Source organism: Myripristis murdjan, chromosome 1 (genome assembly GCF_902150065.1).
Source record: "Myripristis murdjan chromosome 1, fMyrMur1.1, whole genome shotgun sequence".
Classification (NCBI taxonomy): Eukaryota; Metazoa; Chordata; class Actinopteri; order Holocentriformes; family Holocentridae; genus Myripristis; species Myripristis murdjan.
Genome location: NC_043980.1, coordinates 12,681,975 through 12,706,532, shown reverse-complemented (window position 1 = coordinate 12,706,532; position 24,558 = coordinate 12,681,975). Strand labels below are relative to the sequence as shown.

At 38.7% G+C, this 24,558-nt stretch overlaps 1 protein-coding gene across 1 annotated transcript; it reads right to left on the bottom strand.

Moving 5' to 3' along the window:
* Positions 1-1,958: 1,958 nt before the first annotated feature.
* LOC115361825 (CD209 antigen-like protein E) lies at positions 1,959-7,010 on the bottom strand. The gene is made up of 6 exons (XM_030055489.1): positions 6,884-7,010; positions 5,311-5,400; positions 4,419-4,487; positions 3,942-4,084; positions 3,168-3,268; positions 1,959-2,281 (listed from the first exon to the last, which is right to left on the bottom strand). Exons 1-6 carry the CDS (start codon positions 7,008-7,010, stop codon positions 2,134-2,136), a joined length of 678 nt encoding a protein of 225 aa, XP_029911349.1. The 3' UTR covers positions 1,959-2,133.
* Between the last annotated feature and the right edge of the window lie 17,548 nt (positions 7,011-24,558).

Here is a 24,558-nt window from a genome sequence, read left to right as displayed (position 1 = left end):
TGTTCCAGTACATTGTGTGTCAAAGATTCAGCATGCACTCTACCAACTGAGAAAATCTTTCTGTACTCATCCTGTTAGTGTACAAAATTGTTTCAAGGCTGCAGACATGCATCATGTAACATTTATTCACACAATGGGCAGCAGTGAGTACTCCCACAGTGTTATAAATACTTTTGTCAAGGGCAGAGCCTTGTCTTCACTCTACAGACTGTATTGACACTCTGTAAGCTGACTGACCTTCTTGCAAAAATAAAACTTACACAAAGATCTTGGTCTTGACCTTTATTTAATAAATCAATAATCCCACAACAATGGCCCAGTGTTCACTTGGTTTAAACCCCATCTCTCAGAGAGAAACCAGTGTGTCCACTACAATCATGTGACCTTTCAGTACTGAGAGATCAACTCTGGTGCTCCTCACAACAATACTCAGATCTTCATACCTATCAAGCACAATGACTGTTCTGAACTGACTAACCTTGAGGGGTGTCTGTCTAACCCTCAAATGGAGTGCCCTGCACTTTCTCCAGACCTGAATCCCATAGAAAACCTATGGGATCAGCTGAGTCGTCGTGTAGAGGCTCGGAGCTCTGTACCCCAGAACCTCAATGTCCTGAGGGCCGCCCTTCAAGAAGAGTGGGATGCCATGCCTCAGCAGACAATAAGTCGACTTGTGAACAGCATGAGACGTCGTTGTCAAGCTGTAATTGATGCTCAAGGGCACATGACAAGTTATTGACACTGACATTTTTTGTTGTGGTATATCCACCACTGTTGTTGGCTTTTGTTTCAAGTAATTGTTTGAGATGAGGAAATCACCAGTGTATGCTTCTATTTAAATGCCCTACTTTCATGATATAATATCACTGTAGCATGAACTTTTTATATTTTCCATAAGTTTCACCCAAAAGCCAAATATCCCTAACTTTTTGTGAGTAGTGTATATATATAAATATTAACAAACAGTTTCAGACTAACTCTGTAAATGCATCACAGGTTGGGTACACTTTACCTGCAGAACCTCAGAGGGTTCCTTGAGGAACATCTTTAAAAAGACCTCAGAAACTCTTTCAGCACTTCCACAAGCTTTTGACATATGACAGTTTTCCAGGATGGTTCCTTTTGAACTGTTTTGTTTTTTGAGGAACCCAGAAGGTATTTATTATGTCATTTACAGTCTCAAGTTCAAGTTCAAGTTCAAGTTCATTTAGGGCGCAATACCACTGTTTACAGTGTCAAAGGGCTTTACATACAAACAGGACGACACCCTTGGACTTAATCCTCATAATGGGCAAATTATTAGAAACCAATGTATTCCTCACTTTGTTTAGCAGCCTGGTACCACGAATTACCCTCAAGGATCTTCAAGGATCTTAAAAGACCTCCTAACAAAAAGTCTGGAACCAGTGGTTTCGATGCTGCAGGAAAATTTAAGGTTTAGACTTAGAGTCAGAGAGAAAACCCTTTGGATTTTCACTGTTTATGCCTAAAAACAACAGACAAAACAAATTGAACTAGCCTATGGGTTGTCAACAGTTATTTTTCATTTATTATAAAGCAATTTTATGAAATCAAATGAAACAAATGAAAAAGAGAACAATCATGAAAAAAGAACAGGAGGCATTCAGGTGAACAAAATATCATCATAGAAAAGTGAAATACATGTATATAACAAAATAAATAAATCACATCTACATTAGAGTGTAGTAGCTCCTAAACAACATAACTCTGAACATTTTGGAGATCATAGGATGCATTTGATCTGTTCTTACTTTACACTTAATAATTTACTGAAACATTTGTGGATTTAAATAAAAGTATATAAGTATGTCTATCACGACAACCAAGGACATAAAACATTTATTTAGCAATGAATGTGGGTATGGCTGATATTATACCTGTGATTTCAAGACTTTCAGTGATCAAAGCAATAAACTTAATTGCAAATATGTGTGTGTGTGTGTGTATGTTTGTGCACATGAATGTACGATTATATGCATTTATGCCATTGCATGTCTCTAATGAGCCATTTTTCCGACGGCAGCCTCAGCGTTTCAGCGATGCATTCACAGTCCGGTTGGAAACAACAGATGCATCTTATCTTCCTGTCCTCCAGCAGGTTCAGATTCTGAGTTATGGGTCGGCCGGCTTCTCACAGATCCAGAAGTTTGAACTGCCACATGATTCATCATTCCAGCTGTTTTTCCTATCATGGAACTTGATTTCTCCACAGTCTTCATTTTTGCCTCCATCACTGTTAGGCTCCCCAGGGCCCCAGTAGCTGAAACATAAAAATAAATTAAAAAATAAATTAGTCCCCAGCTTTTACACACATTACAGGAAGCATTTGGTGAACAGCAACATGAAAGAGTTCAAAGTCAATTCAAATAAACATGAAGTCTTGAGAGAGTTTGGCATGAGAAAAGATAATAAAACAGCTTTGGAAAATGTTTTAAAATGACCATAAATTCACAAAATGATGCAGGGAAAAGCAGCTGGATGCACAATATGGACGTTTTCTCCACTTTCATGGCGGCGCTGTATTTACACAGATTTTCAAAATTGCTGCAGTTTGATGCAGCAACTGATCTATCCAAATATGTTTGGTAGTTTTTCTAGTGTTGTTGGCAGTGGCATGAACTCATTACATTAATCTGAGTCATAGTCATAATCACAGGTTACCTTGACAGAATATTTAAAATGTAATTGATCCTCCATCAGCTCCTTCCCTGTCACAAGAACGAGAGCGCTTCACTGGTAATGAAGCTCCTCTCCAAAATTAATGAGGTGGATTTGGCCCAGCAAACTGACCCAAAGCTGATTTTTCTTTCTTTTTTTTTTTTTTTTTGGAAGGCTGCACAATATCACACATTTGTTTTGGCTTCATTATTGGTGCCTTTTCCTGCGCCCTCGTTTCTAAACTGGCAGAACTGCTCTCTACAGTGTGGAAGTACAAGTTTGGAAGGTGGAACTTCTCTTTTTCCTGGGAAAGAAAGTAGTTCCATCACTTTGGAGGTAAAGGGGCTGTAAAGAGCTTGGAGGGTCGATTACACTTGTATATAATAACAAATAGACTGCTGACAGCAGAATGTGAACTGCCATTTTAACACCGTTTTCATCTCAACACTGAAGCTGAGTGAATTCAAATACAAAAGTAATTTGAGCACCTGGTGGTCAGCGGTGTCCCATCCACCCATTTCCATATTCCCTCTGTCTCGCTGTCAGTCAGTCCAATCCAAGTCAGCTTCTTGAGCTGCCCTGTGAACTCCTGGCTCATAGAAATAAAAACAAGCTGTAACCTACAAATCTGACAGCATGTAACATGGAAATATATCAGTTCTGGTTCTCAAACTGGTTCGGTTCAAAATTCTTGGAGGAAGGTTCAAATTAAAGAACCGGTCTGTGTTTTGACCAATCACTGGAGGGGAAGCCATGGCATCATGGATGAAGACATGGTGACCCCGCCTGCCTGCTGTCCCCTGCAGAACAGAGCCTCACAGGTTTAACTTTTAGAATCATAAACTCAAAAGTGTTTTTTTTTCTGCTTGTTACAACATTTTTATTTGCAGATATATACGCAAGTGTGAGGGAATCTCTGTTTAGTGTTGGAAAAAAAAACCAAACATTTTCAACCACTATTTTTCACCGGATCACAAAGTTTCCTTGGTTGTCGTCTCTATCTTTCCTTGCAGAATAACTCACACCTGCTCGGTTCCCACTTGACAGCTTCTACTTTGTGGTTCCTGAGAGCCAATTTTTCTATTCAGGAGCCGATCTTTATGTGGTGGAAATGCAAAGAACAGTTCAAATAAACTGCAGGGATAAACTGTGACTGATTAGGTGAAAACTGCAAACTGGGTGGTGGCAATGATAAATCTTTTATGCAGACACACACATACACACACGCACACACGCATACACACACACACACACACACACACCTGTTCCTCTCTGCTGTTGATAATCACCAGGTCGGCACCTCTGCTCTGACAGTCTTGTCTACTGTCGTTCCAGGTTTTCCTGGCTGAAGAAAAGTAGTACAAGCTGTTGTTGAAGTACAACCATCCTTGCAGGGCGTGTTGATCTGTTCAGGATAACAAGACAACAGAGAACCTCAGTAAATGAAAATCCAGAAAAATAAAAGTAATCAGACATCAGAACTTCAAAAGGTACAGTTGGCTTGAGAGGAGCCGCCCTCGTTGCACATAAATGAAGATGAGCTGAGTGAGTGAACGAACAAATGAATTTCTATGGAGACAAAACAGGCTGTTATGTTGTTTAGTAACTAATTACATCCTATATTGTAGAAATTCCACTCCTCACATGTCAGCCGCACTGCTGCTGCACACACTGTTTTTCTTACACTGTGTAAGAGGAAAAACAAAACAAACAACAACAAAAGCAAAACAAAAACTCACCGATATTACTTAGCCTCGTCTCCAACCAGTCTCTCTCTTCAGTCACGGCTTTGCAGCTGGTGTCAACATCTAAAGTCACATAATCACAACTGTCTGAGAGTGAGGAGACAATTATATGGATATTATATCTTCTGTCAGCTCCAGTCTGACAGTTTGAGCAGAGAGTTTTCTCAGAACAAAAGCAGAATTAGAGCAAAAATTCACCATGAAAATAGAAAACCATTATTGTACAGTCAATATGGGAATTCAAGGTACTTTCAAATAAAGATAACAGCATTACACAGGAAGAGTATGACTGGAATATCAGTACGTAAAGATCTGAAGAAGTGTGCCACTGTTTTATGTGCGTAAGCAACATGTATATTGTGTCATCTAGTGTGCCTTTGGGGCTTCTTCTGTCCTGTCAAAGTAATGTGCCTTGAGAAGTATCACCAACTGAACCACCAAACAAACAAACAAACAAACATAAAAGTAACACACAGCTGACAAGTTTGATGGATCCACCAATGAGGGGAAAAACACAAAAACAAAAACAAAGTGTGAATGTGGGAAGTCCCTTCCTGGCTTCCTTGTGACTGTGTGGTTTTATTCCTCAACAGCTGCTAAAACTTTCCGGTTGTGAACTTCCCCAAACTTTTATTTCTGGCTTTGAATGTCAGCCTGCCACAGTTTCAGTGTCAAAAGTCACTTGCCAGGATCTGGACTACAGCTGTGAGCCTGACGGACGAACACGCAACTACAGTGAGGTGATAAATGAGGTGACACGGCGAATTGGAACAGACACAGAAAGATAAAGAAATTTGGCAAGTGTTGCTAACTATTTGAGCTTTGTCACTGTGTGATAAGCTGCAACGTAAGTGTGTGTGTGTGTGTGTGTGTGTGTTTGACTCACAGAGAGTGAGGCGCAGAGAAACGTTGAGAACAGCTTGTAAGATACAGAGCAGCCCAAAGCTCACGCCAAGCAGCCTGTACAGTCTTCCTCCTGTAACACACACACACACACACACACACACACACGTTTGTAATGCTATCATTGTGCCTAGTAAGACATTGTCTTCAGCCGACCTCAGAGGGACTCTGGTCATGCTGTTGCTAAGATACCACATCTGTCAACAGCTGTCAATACCACTGATCTACAATCAAACCTGGATCACTGATGATGTAATAAAATGTGAAGCCACCAGTATACCACACACTCTCAGAAAATAAAGCACATGATTATACCTTTAAGGGTACAGCAGCTTGTCCCTGAGGGGCAGTACCCTCCAAGGTCACACTGATATTTATTTGTCCCCTTGTGGTTAATACAGTCTTCCTGTATTATAACTACAGTATTGACTGACTGATAATTTTTAATGATTATTTTTAATATCCACAAATCTACAAAACCTTTTTTCATTTCAAGGCTACTCAACCATAGCCTACAAATTAAAATCAACCTGTTTATTTATTTATGTATTTATTTATATAGGTTTATTTATGAATTCATTGTATTTGGCCTAATAAACACTGTCTTTTAATATTGTATCTTAACATTTAGAGCAAACGGTTCATATATGTACCTTTTACTGCTTGGGAACTTATTTGTCTCTTTTTGGCTGTGAAAAAGGGGTTACACATAATTACCTTGACGTCAGTAATCAGCCCTAAAGAGGGGACATTTGTCTAGACTGTAATTTGGTGGACAAAGGTGGACTCTTGCTGTACCCCTATTTCTGACAGTGTGGTAATAAATTTATAATTACAGAGGAAGTCTAATCACTGAATCTGTCTCTATCCCTGTCAGCAGATGAAGTTTTCACAAGTTTTTCTATCTGGGACAATAAAGTTCCATATAGAAAAACTTCCAGGTTCCAATAATCTTCCAGGTAATAACTGTTCACTGTTTGTTACCGAGTGCTGTCGTTCTTTCTTGACTTGTTTTTCATTTGTTCCTTGATAAGTATTTAGTTGCTTTGTATTTTATTTTAAAATGTAACCCATAGAAATTCAACGGGTAAACCAACCATCTAAACCATTCAATGTCTATGGTGTTACCCCTCAACTCAAAGTAGAGTTTATGTTTGTTTGTTTTTTTATTTTGTGGTGACCAAGATTTTTATCCCCAAGAGGCACACGGTCTGCAAAAGTGGCAACTAGAAAGCCTCCAAGCAAAACACATGCTCACACACAAATTAATATTGGTATTATAAACCTAACTTGAATTTGCCAAGTGCTTAAAAAATCAAGTTAAAATCACATTAAAACAAGTCCTTCAAAATAAGTCACAGTTACGGTGACACTTTGTTATACACTGAATTGTTATTGTTTTTCCTACATATAAAATAATGCCTTGAAATTCTGACATGTCACCATATTTCACCTGAACTGACAGAATAAAATGATTAATGACAAAAGGCAGATATGTTCTGGTTCAAGCTGAATCTGAAGCTGCTGTGACGTTATAAAGCTGATAAATGTCTCACCAGACGCTGCGGCCGTCCCTCCACTGTCCTCTCTTGTCTCTGAGGTCAAACCGGAGGCTGAAGCTTCAGGGGCGTCTGAGTTGTCCTCCGTGATCCCAGCAGCCTCGCCGTAGTAATATCTCACCATAGCTCCACACTGGAGGGCAACAGCGGTGTCAATGTTTTCCTCTTTGACATCCACTTACCTCTCCCCGCTTTTTCTTCTTTTCCTTCTTCTTCTTCTTCTTCTTCTTCTAGTTTGCGTGCAAAACGCCGCACCTCTGTTGTTCCTCCTTTTCCCTCTGATTTGTCACTAGAGGCATTTCTTCATTCTGGAGATTTTTTTTAACACTGCAACCACTATGAGCAGTGAAAATGTGGAAGTGTTTGTCGCTCATAGCCTATATAAGCTCTGTGGCTCAGTTGTTTGAACTCTGTAAATCTCAGTAAAACAACACACTCAGCCCTTAAAGAGAGCAGTGTCCCATTGTCTCTGATGGAGATGTGGTAAATCTGAGGAGACGCATCACAGCTTGAAAGCGAGGGCGTCCCGGTGGCTCACCTGGTAGAGAGCGGACCACCTCTGGGAGCTGAGCCCTGGGTTCGACTCCCATCTGAGCCGTTTGCTGCATGTTGTCCCTTCTCTCTCCCCTGCCTTTCCTGCCTCTCTCCGCTGTCTCTGTCAAAATAAAGCAAAATGTCTCCACCCCAAAACAAACAAACAAACAAAAACTTAAAAATGAAGCACACTTCCACTAATGTTAGGTCTCCAGCCTTTCTTGTCCCTTTCAAATTTTCCCAAGACAGCTTTAAATAGTTTAAATATGGGAGGCAATTTATAGATCATATTTATTAAAGTTTGTCAGCATCTTTTCAACAATCAAAAAATGAATACTCTCCATCTCTTTCTGAGAATTTCTTTTTCCCTTGTTGAGGTCGGGGACTGAACACAAGAATCAGCCACAATTTGCCAAAGAAGTTGTCAGACATATATGACTTTTCACACCCATTTGTTTAGTGTTGACCTACAAAAGACCTACAAAAAATGGGAAGTTAAAAAGCAGAGTATATGTATTAAATTAAATATATATGATAGAACAATCACCAAATGCAGTGGTGATTCACTGAGTTAAGAAGTAGTATCAGTATATGAGTTTCTTACTGCTCAATTATGGATTTGTGCTGTTTATTCAAACTGTGAATTGGCAATAACCTACATTTTACATCCATGAAACTAACATGTGATTACCATGTAAATATGTTCAGTTTTGCTTATTATAGTGGAATTAACTGTTTCTACCCGTTGGTCCCTTCTACGTGTTTGTCTTTGCTGTGCGGCTGAAGTTTTTGTTTGAAACCGCAGAACTTTAGATTCTAATAGAGATCCCAAGGTTTCCAAAGATACCAAACATATCCTGCTGAATTACAGGGAATTATGTATAAAATGATGCATATTAGTGCAGCCATAAAACAATAAACCAAAAATAAAAACAATTTCACTTTGAAGTTACTTCAGGGGAGCTAAATGCAGGAGTCTCTTTCCATCACACTGTCTCATGTTTCTCAACAGGAGACAGAATTCAGCTTTATTGTATTAACAACCACATGGATCCCATGAAATCACTCTGACTGTTTTTTTTTTTTTTTTTTTTTTTTTAAATCTGTCGTGAGTCACTTATTTATGTGGAAATACGATAAAAGCGAGACACAGAAAGAGGAAGTTCAGTTTAAACTTGACAGTCAGTGATTACAAGGTTTTATATGAATAAATCAAGATTTAATATTGACCATGAGGAAATAACTACCATACAATTACACTGAACATAGATGGCTAATTTAGAGGTGGACAGTGGATCCAAGTATCCTTATTTGGCGAAATGTTAACATGGCTGATTCCACACATAATGAATGCAGCTTTAAATCTGCTGGTAGAAATTGAATCTTAATGACTTTGAGACGGTTCCTGCTGGTGTTTTAGGTCACTGCTGCAAATAAAACTGATGCTGTACTGTGTGACTGTATTTGTCTGCGTGTCTGTTCACCTGTAATATGATGCTTCCATGATTCAAACAAGTAAAGTAATAAGGCCTCTTCTTGTTTTAGAAGAGGCCTTATTTATTACCCCCCACTTTGTACCGAAAACCAGTGTGGCACACTTTATATCATTGAAATATGGAGTAAGCACATGGAAAGCAACTCATAAATCACAATTCATGAATTTACACAGTGAAACTTACATGTGTCAGCCATTAAACTACACTATCAAAACCAATATGGCATAATATATTGAGGTCAGTCATCAAACTTAAAAAGTCTTGGTGAGTCGAATTGAAGTCAAACTAAAATCCATATCCTAAAAATTACCTGCCTTATGCCCTCAAAAAGAATGTGTCATTTTAATTAATTTGAGTGTCTTCTTTGGGACAACATACTTTGTGCTACTTTACTACACAACTATGTTAATAGCAATGTGCATTAAAAGAGATCGTCATGAACATGTTGTGTTAGAAAATTAAACAAAAACCTTATAAGAGGACACACCAGACTTCTTCACCACCACCACCACCAGACCTCTCCAGATGCCATTTCCACAGATACAGGCCCCCTGACCAACTTCTCTAAACCAGCTGCTGTGAAATCAGCATCTTAGCTCATGCATGACAAAGAAAACACATCAACAGAAGGAACGCACAGCACACAGGACACACTCGACGCCCTTCACATCCGATCTTCAGAGGTAAAGACAGACCGAGTGATGCAGGCAGTGGAGATGGCCGAGTATGTCAATAGACCACCTGGGAGACGTGAGCTGATGAAGAAGGAGGCCAGACTTAAAAAAGGTAATCAAACACACGTATAACATGCTCAGCATATATAGATATATCTTACCTATCTATATGTCTATCTATCTATTGATAGACAGATAGATAAACAGATATAGATATATGTAATAGATAATATGTAATATATGTTGATTTTTCAGAGAGCAGACTCCTCACAGTGATTTTCGTGTCCTTTGGGCTGCTGTGTGCCCTGCAAGCCGCTCTCAATGTGACTCTGCGTCTTACTTGTGAGTACGGGCTCTTGTCTTTGCGCATACAGAGCAGGGGAGATTAAAAAAAAAAAAAAAAAAAAAAAAAAAGTAAAACTAATCCCAAAAGAACTCGTATCTTATACTGGTCTCAGGTGTAACAAATAAACATGTTTCAAAAAATCTGAAATAATAAAGCTTCACTTCTTGCCTGGCAGTGTGTTTCGAAAACATGCCATTGTGTAAGATTCACTTCACAACTTGAGGTTTGCACAAAGCAAAATCCAGCTTGCAGGAAGGAAAAGGCATGCATTCAAAAATCTAAATAGGCAGGGTATGCTTTTGAAAACGGTCCACAAGGTGCACAAAGCACCAGATCACTGCAAACACATGAACACTTTAAGCTGGTGTATTCTGACCATAGAAACTGAATACGAATTCAAACTGAATTTTTCCATTCAAATTCTATGGCTCTAACCAATTGCTGTCCCTCTTGAATCAAATTTATTGTTCTTCCATCCTAGTAATTTAGTAGCATAAAAAACGGGACAAATAAATATGAACTCTTAATTAAACCCTACTGATTTTTTTGTTTTTGTTTTGTCTTTTTAATCAGCTCACTCTCGCCTGGAGTGCAACACAACTCAGCCGAGGGACGACAGCCGGCTGCAGAGTGACTGTGATGCATCAAAGACTGGATGCAAAAATCTACAAGATAAACACAACGACTTACAAGAGCGTTTCAACGCTTTGACCAGAGACAGAGACAATCTTCGAGACGCAGTCAGTCGACTCAACAACAGGAAGAGGGAGTTGGTGCAGGAGAGGGACAGGCTGAAGAAGGAGCTGGAGCAGCAAGGTGAGGGATCGGAGAGCAGCCTGAGCTCCTCATGTCACTTCCAGTAACACCTCAGTACCATGTGAAATCCATAAAATATGCATCCACCAAATCTTCCTTTTTGTTGTTACCTCTTTCAACAGAGTTAGACAGGGGTTATGTTTGTTTGTTTGATTGCACAAAAAAAAAAAAAAAAAGTTTGTATGATAGTTTGTGAAAAGGTTGGTTATAGGATAAGGAGGAACTAATTAACTTTTCACACCAACTGGCCAAAGAGAGAGTAGCAGTGGGCATGATTAACTTTTGGTGATTATCAAAAATGTGGATGTGGTCGATCTTGACCACAGACCTTTTTCACAGCTGCCATTTTGACATGTAACAGTAGAGCAAACACAGGCTGCACCCCCAGTGTCATCAGTAACGCCTGTGTTTCCCTCACTACCTCATGTCAAAATGGCTGCTGTGAAAAAGCTATATTGCAGATTGTCTTTGAGCATACAGAGCAGGGGAGATTTAAAAAAAAAGTGCAGCTAATTCCAAATTAACTCACATCTTATATTGGTCTCAGGTGTAACAAATGAACATATTTCAAATAAATCTGACCGAGTAAAACATCACTTCTCGCCTGGCAGTGTGTTTCGAAAACATGCCATTGTGTAAGATTTACTTCACAACTTGAGGTTTGCGCAAAGCAAAATCCAGCTTGCAGGAAGGAAAAGGCATGCATTCAAAAATCTAAATGAACATGGTATACTTTGGAAAATGGCCCAGATTGAGCACAAAGCACCGGATCACTGTAAATGCATAAAGACACTAAGCTGGTGTGTTGTGAGCCAATGCTATTGCTCTCGAATCAATCCAACAATTTACTAGCAACTTATAGGGGACAAATAAAAATAAATTTCAAAAATCTCAAACCTTGCTGATTTTTTGTTTTGCTTTTGTCTTTTTAATCAGCTCACTCTCGCCTGGAGTGCAACACAACCCAATTGAGGGACGACAGCCGGGTGCAGAGTGACTGTGATGCATCAAAGACTGGATGCAAAAATCTACAAGATAAACACAACGACTTGCAAGAGCGCTTCAACGCTTTGACCAGAGACAGAGACAATCTTCGAGACACAGTCAGTCAACTCAACAACAGGAAGAGGGAGCTGGTGCAGGCGAGGGACAGGTTGAAGAAGGAGCTGGAGGAGCAAGGTGAGGGATCGGAGAGTAGCCTGAGCTCCTCATGTCACTTCCAGTAACACCTCAGTACCATGTGAAATGTTTAAAGTATGCATCCACCAAATCCTCCTTTTTGTTGTTATTTCTGCTGACAGAGTTCGACAGAGGTTATGTTTGTTTGTTTGTTTGTTTGTAAAAAAAAAAAGTTTGCATGACAGTTTGTGAAAAGGAAAAGGGTCGGTCATAGGACAAGGAGGACCTGATTAACTTTTCACACCGACTGGCCAAAGGGAGGGTGGCAGTGGGCATGATTAACTTTGGGTGATTATCAAAAATGTGGATGTGGCAGATCTTGACCACAGACCTTTTTCACAGCTGCCATTTTGACATGTAACAGTAGAGCAAACACAGGCTGCACCCCCAGTGTCATCAGTAACGCCTGTTTTTCCCTGACTACTTCATGTCAAAATGGCTGCTGTGAAAAAGCTCTATTGCATAGTGTTTATAGGATGCATAGTGCTCTACTGAGTACTTTTTAACCCTGACGTCTTTCTGCTTTGATTTTAATTTGCCTTCCTCTGCCAGAGCAATGCGATGCCGTGGATGGGGCAGTGGCAGCATGTAAACTGATAATTTAACTGAACCTAGAACTGGGCCTTGAGGTACACCACATCTAACTTTTGGGACAGAGGAATAAACAAATCGAGAGAATGTGTATAGTTATAGTTGTAAGTAATAGTTACAGTTCTGTATCTGTATTTATATAGTTCTGGTAATATAGCTATAATTGCAGTTATCGTTATACAGCTGCTGGAGGGCTGGAACATGTGTGAATGAGCCACTGAGAGACGAACTGCAGCCAGGATCCAATGCAAAAGCATTTTGGAGTACGTGTGGTTATTGCCCTGAAAACAGAGAGCAAAATTAATACCAGTTCCACATCATATGAATTCAACACACACACACACACACACACCCCAACGTATTCTCCTGAAACGGTTCGTATGATATCGTACGAAAAATAATGCACAAATTTTCGTGCATATTCCTACGAATTTCCAGTAGCACGAGCGATCAGCGCGCCTGCGCGAGCCCCGAAGCGAGAGCCTTAAGAAAAATGGCGGACATTCCTTTTATTCTCAGTGGAAAATGCAATATTTTAAGAGAGCTTATGCATTCAAATGCATTTTGATAACATTTCTAGCGGGAAATGTGCATTTTATTTCCAAAATCTTCGTTCAGTTAGTGTATATAATGTTTACTTTGTTAGTTATTACCAAGATTCTTTCAGGTTTCTATCGTTGCTATGGCTGCTGCTATGGACGCTGCTACCACTGTCGCTGATGTAGCTTCCGCTCGGAAGTATTGTCCTCACTGACTGTCACCGTGGAAATCTGGGGAGGGAGGCGTGGGGCTTTCATCAATAAAGTCAATACAGTGTAATAAAGTGCATGAAAGTTGATAATATGCTGATATGCTACGCCATTGAACACAACCCTTTCAGTCAGCGAAACAGAGCGGGTGGAAAAACCACGGAAACACGTCAAAATAGCACTAAAGATTTATATATATATTTTTATTTTTCATAACACATCTTTATTCATGATAGGCTTCTGGTACGCCTCTTCCGGGTTAGGGGAAAAGTTTTGAAATTAGGTTTAAAAAACATACATACGGTAGTTTTTCAACACCAAAACTATAACCTTAACATGTAGCCTATGTTTATATCATGAATAAAGATGTGTTATGAAAAATAAAAATATATATATAAATCGTTAGTGCTATTTTGACGTGTTTCCGCGGTTTTTCCACCCGCTCTGTTTCGCTGACTGAAAGGGTTGTGTTCAATGGCGTAGCATATCAGCATATTATCAACTTTCATGCACTTTATTACACTTTATTGACTTTATTGATGAAAGTCAAATCAGACACGTCGCTGATAAACACTAGGATTATGGGTAATGTAGTGCTTCTCCGTGATATGACATCGCAAATAAAACGTGTTTTCTTAAAATAAAGTTGATATTATACGGGACTTGTGGACTCGGCTGAAGCACATGCCATCGTTACACAACCTCATAGCTCGTGGTAAGTCTGCCTTGGATGGTTACAACGTTATGGCTAATAATCAGACCTTTTTCCGGAATATCGATTAAATTTGCACTTCCGGGATCTATGAACCACCACCCACAGCATGACGTCACGGATCCTCGCCGACTTCCAGTGAACACCGTTTGTGTGGTGACCACACGGAATTAAAACCATAGAAATCGATTAAAACAGGTTACATGCGAGGAGGTTATTAGGAGGTCATGCTCATTTCACGGATTTCTGTGAGAGCAGGTTAACCCCACGCCTCCCTCCCCAGATACATCAGCGACAGTGGTAGCAGCGTCCATAGCAACAGCCATAGCAACGATAGAAACCTGAAAGAATCTTGGTAATAACTAACAAAGTAAACATTATATACACCAACTGAACGAAGATTTTGGAAATAAAATGCACATTTCCCGCGAGAAATGTTATCAAAACGCATTTGAATGCATAAGCTCTCTTAAAATATTGCATTTTCCACTGAGAATAAAAGGAATGTCCGCCATTTATTTTGTTTTCACAGTAAGACCAGCCTGCAGCGCATAGGTCACGTGATCACAACTTTCTGGTTCACAATTACGTGGGAAATATACGAATTATAGTGCAATATTTTTCGTAGGAATTTGTACGAACGTTGAATGAGAACAGCCTGCACACACACACACACACACACACTCACACACACACGTCATGAGAAACATAAAAAATTCCACTGACATGAAAATTGTAGTTTCTTCTATACCTTAACTTAGCAAACACATTAATATAGTGTTAACCAAATACATCTAAATAATGTAGACAACTCAAGGACATTAAACAAACAGATTTACACTTACAGGACACACACACACACACACACACACACACACACACACACACACACGTCTTACAGTCAACAAGCAAGACAGAAAACAGTGAATATGGCCAGTTATATACCATATACCCTGTATGTTCATTAACCAGAGCCTGGTGCTCTCAACTGCTGTTGAGTGGAGACTTGTAGCTGCAGTTACCACTATCATTATATTGTTATAGATATGATAGAAAGTAATTATACAGTTATTTCCCCCATCATCTTCTTCATCTTCATATTCAAATTAATTTCCAGCACAGGGGATCAATAAAGGTGCAGCTCATCTTGTCTTCCTCTTATTATCATCATCTCCATATTAATATCACTGGTAACACTTTACAATAAGAGTACAACAATTAACATTAGTAAATGCCGTAATAAACATCAAGTAACAGGTAATAAACATTAAGTAACAGTTAACAAACCGTTAACTAATGTGTCTAAGAATCATGTACTAATGCTGTTCATGCTAAGGTATTAATTTATATGTTGTTTAAGGGTTATTGTAATTATTATTAACATTAGTAAATGCCATAATAATCATTAACTAACAGTTAATTAACCATTACGGCATTAACTAACGTTAACTGATGTACTCGTATTGTAAAGTGTTTTCCATATCACTTGTCTTAATGTGTTAAAAATTGCTTTATATGTAACTTAATTCAGTTATTACTATTATAAATAAATGGTTATATAGTTATAATTATATCACCATTATAGATACATAGTGATAAAGTTATAAAGGTCCATAAACAGTTCTTATTTGTATAGTTAGGTTATTACATTTTCAACTATATAGTTTTATAGCTATAATAACAGATATCTATGTAGTTATAGTTGTGCAGTTGTAGTTATAGCCATAGTCAAAGTTGTAGTTGTATTTTTACTTATTGTTCCCCATCCACAGCTGCCAGGATCCCCCCCACAGTGCAGAGAAGTTTGGGGTTTTGTCAGCGTTGTCCTGAAAATTGGATGGAGATCAACTCCCGCTGTTACTTCCTCTCCAGAGAGGAGAAGAGCTGGAAGGAGAGCAGAGAGGACTGCCAGAGCAAAGACGCTGACCTGGTGATCATCAGCAGTGGAGAGGAGCAGGTACAGTGCAGTAAGAGCGTGTGTGTGTGTGTGTGTGTGTGTGTGTGTGTGTGTGTGTGTGTGTGGTGGGGTTACATTTATATCATTTATGGTATTCAGGGAGAGCTCTTCTTAATGCTAAGCTAACACTGGGACTGTCTGTGTCTTCTCAATCTCAACAGAGCAGCTTGAACAGCCTGGAGGACAATAAAGATCTGTTGTTCTGGATTGGTCTGTACGACAGAGACAGCTCTGGGACCTTCACATGGGTGGATGGATCTGCCTTGACCCAACCGTAAGGCCTGGTTTAAACACTCCTACCCAAACTCCTCCTCCAGGCAGGTTCAATAAAGCTCCAGTGACCCAGAGATGGTGTTTAGGTCACACGGTAAAAATGTATAACTAAAACTACAACATCTTTCACACAAGTGACCAGGCTCAAGGTATCCAGACTACTGTGTTAATATAATATACAAAGCAGTCATCAGCACTAACACTGCTGTTTACTGCTTACTACTGCTAAGGGAGTTTTGGAGTGAGCCCTACAATGTGTAAATACATCCATATATCTGTATCTATATTTATATCTGTATCTATCTACATCTATATCTTTATGTATGTATGTATGTATCTTTCTATCTATATATGTGTGTGTGTGTATGTATTTAGTAGTATTTGTACAATGTATATCATATTTAGTGCTATATTTGTACTATGCTTTTGGTGTACACTACTATATAGTATAAATATGTAATTATAATTTAGTTGATCAATCAGTATTTTTAGTATTTTTTAAGAACATTTACTTTAAAAAATTACTAAATATACAAATATACATAAATTTACATTTGCTGGTCACAGTCTCACAAATTTTCATGTTTCTAATTAAAAAATGTTTTTTTTACAGCTTGTTTATGGCCTCTGGCAGCTTGTAATGGGCATTTCCTGTTGTTTGAAATGTTTTACTGACTAAACGATGTCTCAGTTAATTAGAAAAATGAAAATAATTGTTAAAAGAGGGAGCTCATTAGGCTGTAAAGGCCCCCTGGTACAAAGTGTTTGACCTCCATGGTTGGTGTGTCCTGCAGGTTCTGGAAGGTCGGCCAGCCGGACCGTGGAGGTCCCAACAATGTGGAGGACTGTGTAGAGATGTACGTCAGGGACCCAGCGCTGGCCAACTGGAATGACGCCCCCTGTGGTCAAACACGGCGCTGGATGTGTGAGAGAGATTTATGTCCTGCTGTTCCTTCTGCCAAATGAATGATTTCCACAGCTCTTGTGCTTTGCAGGTGAACAGAATTACAATAAAATAAATAAATAAAGCTGGATATGAATATATGAAGGAATATAACAAGAAATCACAATGGGAATAAAATGGGGGCAAATGAGTGATTTAAATTTCTATTTTGACTGATTGTGAGTAACTTTGGGGTGCATTGAGCTTCTTAGTGATATAATTTTGGTGACTTTATGATACAATGTGGCCCCCTGAGATGTACTTTGAGATATATTTTGAGCTGTTTGTATTGTAATGTAACTGTAGCTCTTATGTAACCCTGTGAATTACCTCTGAACACGTTTCTTTAAAGTAACAGCTGTACTGAATGAGATGCTGCAGCAACACTGATCATTCTGGACTACACAAAACAGAAAATATTAAACAAACTATTCATTTGCAACTGTTTTTTTCCCCCTCAAATATCACATCTTTTCCCCTCATCATTCCAGTTGTTGTAGCTGGCCTTTAACCAGATCATCTTCTCTCAGATTTGTCTTCAAGAATCTGTTAGAGACAAACAATAAATGAGTGAATGGCAACTATATCTAAACCAGATTTATTTATTAAGTAATATGATTCAGCAGGGAAACAAGTATATAACAAGTATATAAACAAATATAAGTAACATACAAAATGACAAATATATCACGGTACAATCAGCAGTCAATAAATAGCACAAAAAGGACCCAGTACAATTTGTTCATTACCAGTTGTTCATGTTTGGCTCTAAAAGTTTCAACATGAGCTGCTCTGGAGCAGACGAAGTATTAAGTCCAAATTATGAAGCCAATGAGCCAAAATCTTGCTGAAGTTATGGAGAATATTTACAGGGGATCTCCCATCTCATATTTCAGCTTTCTGTGGCTACACCGAGAATCGGCTCTACATGGTTTAATACTGGATGCTCTCACACAGTTGAGGAATTTCTGCTTGCAAGAAAAATAAAGATGTATGGGATGACAATAAAGAATAGTTTTTTTCAGAACATGTGTAACTGGAAATGTCATTCTTTGTGAGTGTGTTGTTAGTTTTTAAGGCCTTATGGTTTAGCTCCACAATTCATCACTGATCTGCTAATTCAACATTCAACCCCCAGGTCAAAAGCAAAGGTGACTGCGCTTTTTCTGCCGCTGCTCCCTGCAGGCTCTGGAATAGTTTACCATCCTAGATTAAATCCTGTCCCACCACTGGCACTTTTAAATCAAATTTAAAGATCCACTGTTTTTGCTCTTGCTTTTAGTTCAGTCTGATTGCCAAATGGATGTCCTCTTTTTGAGTTTTAATCTGCTGACATTTGAATTGTTAACCCTTCTGCCATGTTTGTAAAGCACTTCGGGGTAACTCCTGTTGTTTTTAAATGTGCTGTATAAGAAAAGTAGCTTGACTAATAATGAAGAGATCATTTCGGAGCTACACAACATACCCATCCAGCTCCGTTACAATTCTCAACCAACCAATAAAACAAACATCATCATTCAAATACCTGGGCTTGTTCGCGGACAATGCGCTGTCCTGGACCTACCATGTGAATGTAATTTATAATAAGGAAGAACAGAGGATTCACTTTTTAAGGAGACTCGGCTCATTTGGAGCCAGTAATGGAATCCTGACTCTATTCTTCAGCTCCATCGGACAAGGCGTCCTTCGATTTTGAGGCTGAGTCTGGTTCCAACGCGAAGCCCCCCCCCCCCCAAGAAATTCACTCTTGACAATCAAAACTATGTTATTTTTGTTTATTCACATTATTTATTTCTACTCTTAAAGAATGTGTGATCTACATCTTCAAAAAATAAATGACTCATTCATTCATTCATTCATACTCTTGGTAAACATGTACATGTAAATATGTTTGTTTATGGGTGTACGGGTATATAGTTTAAGTCTGTTAATTTGGATAATATGTATGGAAGTCAACTGATACAGTTGTACTGTGTACTGGAGTGAGTTGGACATGTGTCACCATCATAGCTTTGTTCTTTTGACTATTTTGTATTGTTTTTACATTGTGATTTTCACATGTTCGAGATAAAGCCTTCATTCATTCATTCATTCATTCATTCATTCATTCATTCAAAGCCCTGACATAAACATCTCATAGACTTTATTTCCCAAAAAAAAAAAAAAAAAAAAAAAAAAAATATATATATATATATATATATATATATATATATATATATATATATATATATATGTATATATATATATATATATATATATATATATATATATATATATATATATATATATATGTATATATATATATATGTATATATATATATATATATATATATATATATATATATATATATATATATATATATATATATATATAATATAATATAAAATATAATCTGTCACAGTAAAATCATTCATGTCATTTTTAATCAGGTATAATACATGCTCTTTATTTTAACATTAGAGGAACAGCAAAAATGTGATTTACAGCACAACTGGATGGACTGAATCCTTCTTTTCACAAATCCAAGGCCGACTGTTAGTACAAAACCCGTCATTCCATGCATCTGTTTTTTTGTCCAACTCTGCACAGTCTTCTCCTTGACCAGCATTATTAGGCTCACCTTTTGCCCAGGACCTATTCATGATTAAATCATATGACAATACAACTTCATAGCATTTAGTGTTAAATAGTTGTATATTATGGCACGTCGAATTAGCTGATAAAATGAAAAAGTATTTTTCTGCATCTCATTATAACTTTAATGACAGAATGAGCTAAAAACATGAGGAGGGAGCAGGATGATTTATTACTGAGTTAGAGACATCAAGGTTAAATATTGAAAACAATAGAAAATCAACCAAAAAAAATCTGCATTGTGTGTAAATGGCCTAGAGGGCATGTCATTGCATGGGTAAATTAACTGGAACTGGCTTGTGGTTCATGATAAAAATAATAATAAAATTTTTTTTTTTTTTAATTTGTTTAAAGCATATTCCTACTCCTTATTGCCTTTTACATGAGTTCATCCAATGGATGGCACACACACATTATTCAAACTTCAATAAATAAATAAATAAATAAATAAATAAATGTACACATCCAGTGTGCTGCTGGTGCTGATAAAACACAGATCAACTGATAGATGATAGATGTGAAAGTAACACAACACGTTTCGATCCAGATTGTTTTTTTCATCAGATGTGATCAGCTTCGACCAAGATCAACTTAGGTTGTACCATACTGTGTTTTTCATAATAAATATTTTTCTAGCAACATGCTGTTGTCTAGATATTTCACATTTACACAATTTTAATTTTGGATCACAGAAAGATCAGCACATTCAAAGTCAGTTTCTTACCTGTAGCTCAGGCCTGATCCATCCACCCACTTCCACTCACTCTCTCTGACCTGATCAGACAGACCAATCCAGACTCTGTTGTGAAATTTCTTCAGAAATGACTGACATGGAAAAACAATACAGAGAAAAGATTTTAAGCAACAGACAATCACTGACAGACACAGACAATACTTATTTTTACATGGATTGATGGTCTTATTCCTGTTGGGCTGTCTCTACGACCAAACAGATGCTTATCGACTAGGGCTGGGTATTGTTAAGAACCTCACGATTTGATTCGATTTCGATTCGATTCGATATTGATTTAAACACTTCGATATCTATTCTGTAATAAGTCGAAATGCTTAAATAATTTTTGCTGCTGACGTTAACTTGGAGTGGGTGGATGGATCACAGTATGAATACATCTTGATTATACATTTAATTTTGTTGGTAATAGTTGTATAATCGCATTATTACATGAGAGGGTGTGCCTGACCGTCATTATTGTCACTTCAGTGATGCGCCCGTCAGCATCAAGCTCACCCTCTCGTGTAATAATGCTTAAAAGGATAAAAGACGTGTCGAGTTGCATCTGCCACAGGTTGCTGCATAACATCGGCATGGTGTCGGCTAAGGTGGCTGCGCAGGTTCGCGGTATTATTACACTACCTTAATACTGCCTGGCACAGTTTACACACGACTTGACTCTTGTCTGTTACCTGTGTTCCGGGGTTACATTTAAATCCAAAGTGAGCCCAACGTCAGATTTTAAAGTCACAGGTGCCGACTTAACGCTACAGCTACTTGCTTTCATGTTGCTGTTGTGTACAGTGCGGCTTCCGTCCGTACAACGTGAATCACACGGAGGTGTTGCTCACCGCGCCCCCTACTGGTTAGGAGTTGAATCGATTCAGAGGCTTTTGTGAATCGATATTGAATTGTGAAAAAAGATATTGCAATGCATTGATGAATCGATATTTTTACCCACCCCTATTATCGACTTTTGCTGAAACCCCGCTGTCACAGCACCGACTTCTATCAATGGTATAGCGGTTTAGTAAGCCAGTATCGGTACTGGGCACCATCTTGGATGACAAAATGACTTTTGATGCCCACACTGTTTCCATCTGTAAAAAAGCTATCCAGACACTGATTTTCATGAGAAAGTTGAGGGTTTTTAACATACTCGCTCTTGAAAATGTTCTATTCATCTTTTATCGAGTCAGTTTTAACTTTTGCAATGACTTGTTGGTTTGGCAACCTCAGCATGCTTAACAAAAATAGGCTGGGAAGCATTGTTAAACTTTGGAAAAAGACCATTAGCATCAACTTGAATCATCTTGGCCATGTTTATCAAGGTAGACTTGGAGGGCAAAGGCAATATTGGCAGACTCTAAAGCCCCTTCATGCATTATTTCGACTCCTGCCATCAGAGAGAAGGTTTGCTTTCCTTTGGCGGGTCAAATCAACCAGATATCCTACATCATTGTTCCTTCAGCTGTTGGGTTCTTAAACAAGCTGTAAGTGTGGTTGTAACTGCACACACACTTTAACAAATGACTAATGGACTCTTAGTGCTTTTATAACTCATTGCAACTTTTATTATGATGGCATCTATTATATGTATATTATATATAGGCCTATTTATGCCTTTTATTTATGTTATGATGTGTATGGGTTGTATTGACCACTGCTTGCAAACCAAATTGCCCCTCAGGGACAATAAAGACTATCCAGTTCACTACTATAGGATGTTAAAGCCCTAGCCAGGTGCTGAAATTATGAGTAATTTGTCCTTTGCAAACTCATATTTGGTATATTATTAGTATTAGCATTAATATTAATAATATACCATAATATAATGGTGACATATTATCATATATATTAATATTAATTAATATTAGCATAGAGTGTTGACGAGAACTGGGCTTCACACCAGGTTTTAAATAACTGCTTAACACCGCAGCTGCACTGATGTTTTAAGACCAATAACAATGACAACTAATGCGTGCACTGGAGAAAAACACGACTCTGCATTACGTAAAGCGTGTTCTGTTATATAGTTGAAGCTCTGTCCTGTTAGAGTTTAAGTGAAATATGTTCAGTTGTTTATAGAAAATAGATTGGAATTCTAAATCTGTTTGTGTTTGATAACAAGGAAGAGAGTATTCCAAGGCTCTTAAATTTTCTTAAATGTTATAATAATTTCTGTAACTTCATACTAATCAGTTCTTTTGGAAATCATACCACAAAGCTGACAAATGGACCTCTCATTGGACTGACAGGAGCACTGTCAACACAAAATGGAAATAACTCATTTTACTTTTTAAGCCCCAACAGCATGACACGTTAGACAGGATGGTAAGTTTTTATGGTCGTGTTTGTAACTTGCGTTTCTATGTTCCCTGTGGGATAACATTCTTGTCAACAAGAACAATACATGGCAGGTATTCACATATAGATGAACTGAGGTCAACTGGACTTGTAAGAGGTGACAGAACAGAAATTAGTTCATTAGTTCATCTAAAAGCTATACAATTATTTGTGGTGTTCCTCAAGGTTCTATTTTAGGTCCCACATCTTTTTTATGTTACATGCTGCAACTTGAGAGTGTCATCACGAGGCACAGCATAAATTTTCATAGCTATGCTGACGATACACAGCTCTATATATTCATGTCTCTTGATGACACAGGGCCTATAGATGCCATTTTAACTAAATTTTATATATCAAGTTATGGATGACAGATAATTTTCTCCTGCTCAGTCAGGTACATCTTTATTTTTCTTACAAGCAGAACTTTTTCATTCAGTTAAATGCAGATGCTTGGATTGGTTTGACAGACCAGGATCAGGACTGCCCCCACACAGGTTATATACCCAGGGCTCACTATCAGTCTGTTAGAACTGAACAAGCTTCTTGGATGAGAAGTGAACCACCTTTGAGAATTTACAAACAAGTCCAGTTAACCTCAGTTCAACTCTATGTGAACAAACATGATCTGGATGACAGAGAACCTCCAGAGACAGTACATGACATGAACTTATTTACACCAGAAGTTCCCACAAGATGACCTAATAAGATTTTGGACCAGCTGATATAAATCTGTATATTACTGAGGAAAAACTGATTCTCTTGAAGCCATTACATTGTTTATTGTTTGTGTTTTTTTTTTTTGTTTTTTTTTTTATTGCTTTTTGAGGTCATCTTAATATTGCCCATATGAAAACATCCATGTTACCTGTGTTTCCCAGTCTTTGTAGTCACTGGCTTTATTAATAACCTAATGAATTACTGACCTCATTGTCATAACTGGTTGGGCTCTAGTTTCCCGGCGCAGCGTGGGGTGGCACAGTGAGGCGAACCCCGCGCAGAGCTAGTTTCGACCGGCGAAACGGGAGAGGCGGACAGTTTGAGTTTCGCAGACCGAGGTGCACCGAGATGGGAGTGGCGGCGCAGCGGGGGGAGGTGCCGACAGATTCAGCTTGGCGCAGTGACAGTTTCGTGCCAAAAGGCTTCGCCGAGGTGCGCCAAAAGCTCGCCATCTGAAACCACGTCTACTTTCAGCGCAAGGCGGAGCGGAGCCGGCGCAGTGGAAGTTTGGCTGACTGGCGCACCTCACAATCAGCACAAACGGTGCCAATCTCCTTTGATCTGACATCAGTTGTGACGGGACAGTTGATATGGAGATATATGTATGTGCTGATTGTGATCGTAGCATTGAATAGTGTTTTTTGTCGGTATTTATTGCATTGTTCATGTGTCTGACATTCCGGAAGCCTGCCTGTGAGGTTTGGTGACGTGTCCACACTGCTCGCCGGTCTCCGCTCCGCCTGCGGCAGTAGACCTCCATGTCAGTTGTGTAAACTTTCATTACGCCTTCGCGCAGCGCATTTTAAAGGCGAGGACATGGTGCTCATGCTCATTTGATTGGTTAAATGTGAATCGGCTGTGTCAAACCCACTCTACACCTTCTCTCCTCCCTTGCGCCGGTAGGAGGGACGGCGGAGTACTTGCGCCACCGAGCACCAGTGTTGGGCAGTAGCGGCGTTACAAGTAGC

Bases quoted from the DNA above. Each gene is read 5' to 3' on its own strand.
- LOC115361825 (XM_030055489.1), bottom strand. From the start codon at position 7,010: ATGGTGAGATATTACTACGGCGAGGCTGCTGGGATCACGGAGGACAAC. The intron at 5,401-6,883 runs GTGAGACATTTA...TGTGTGTTACAG, and splicing joins AGGGACGGCCGCAGCGTCTG to GAGGAAGACTGTACAGGCTG. The intron at 3,269-3,941 runs GTGTGTGTGTGT...TCTATGAGCCAG, and splicing joins TCAACAGCAGAGAGGAACAG to GAGTTCACAGGGCAGCTCAA.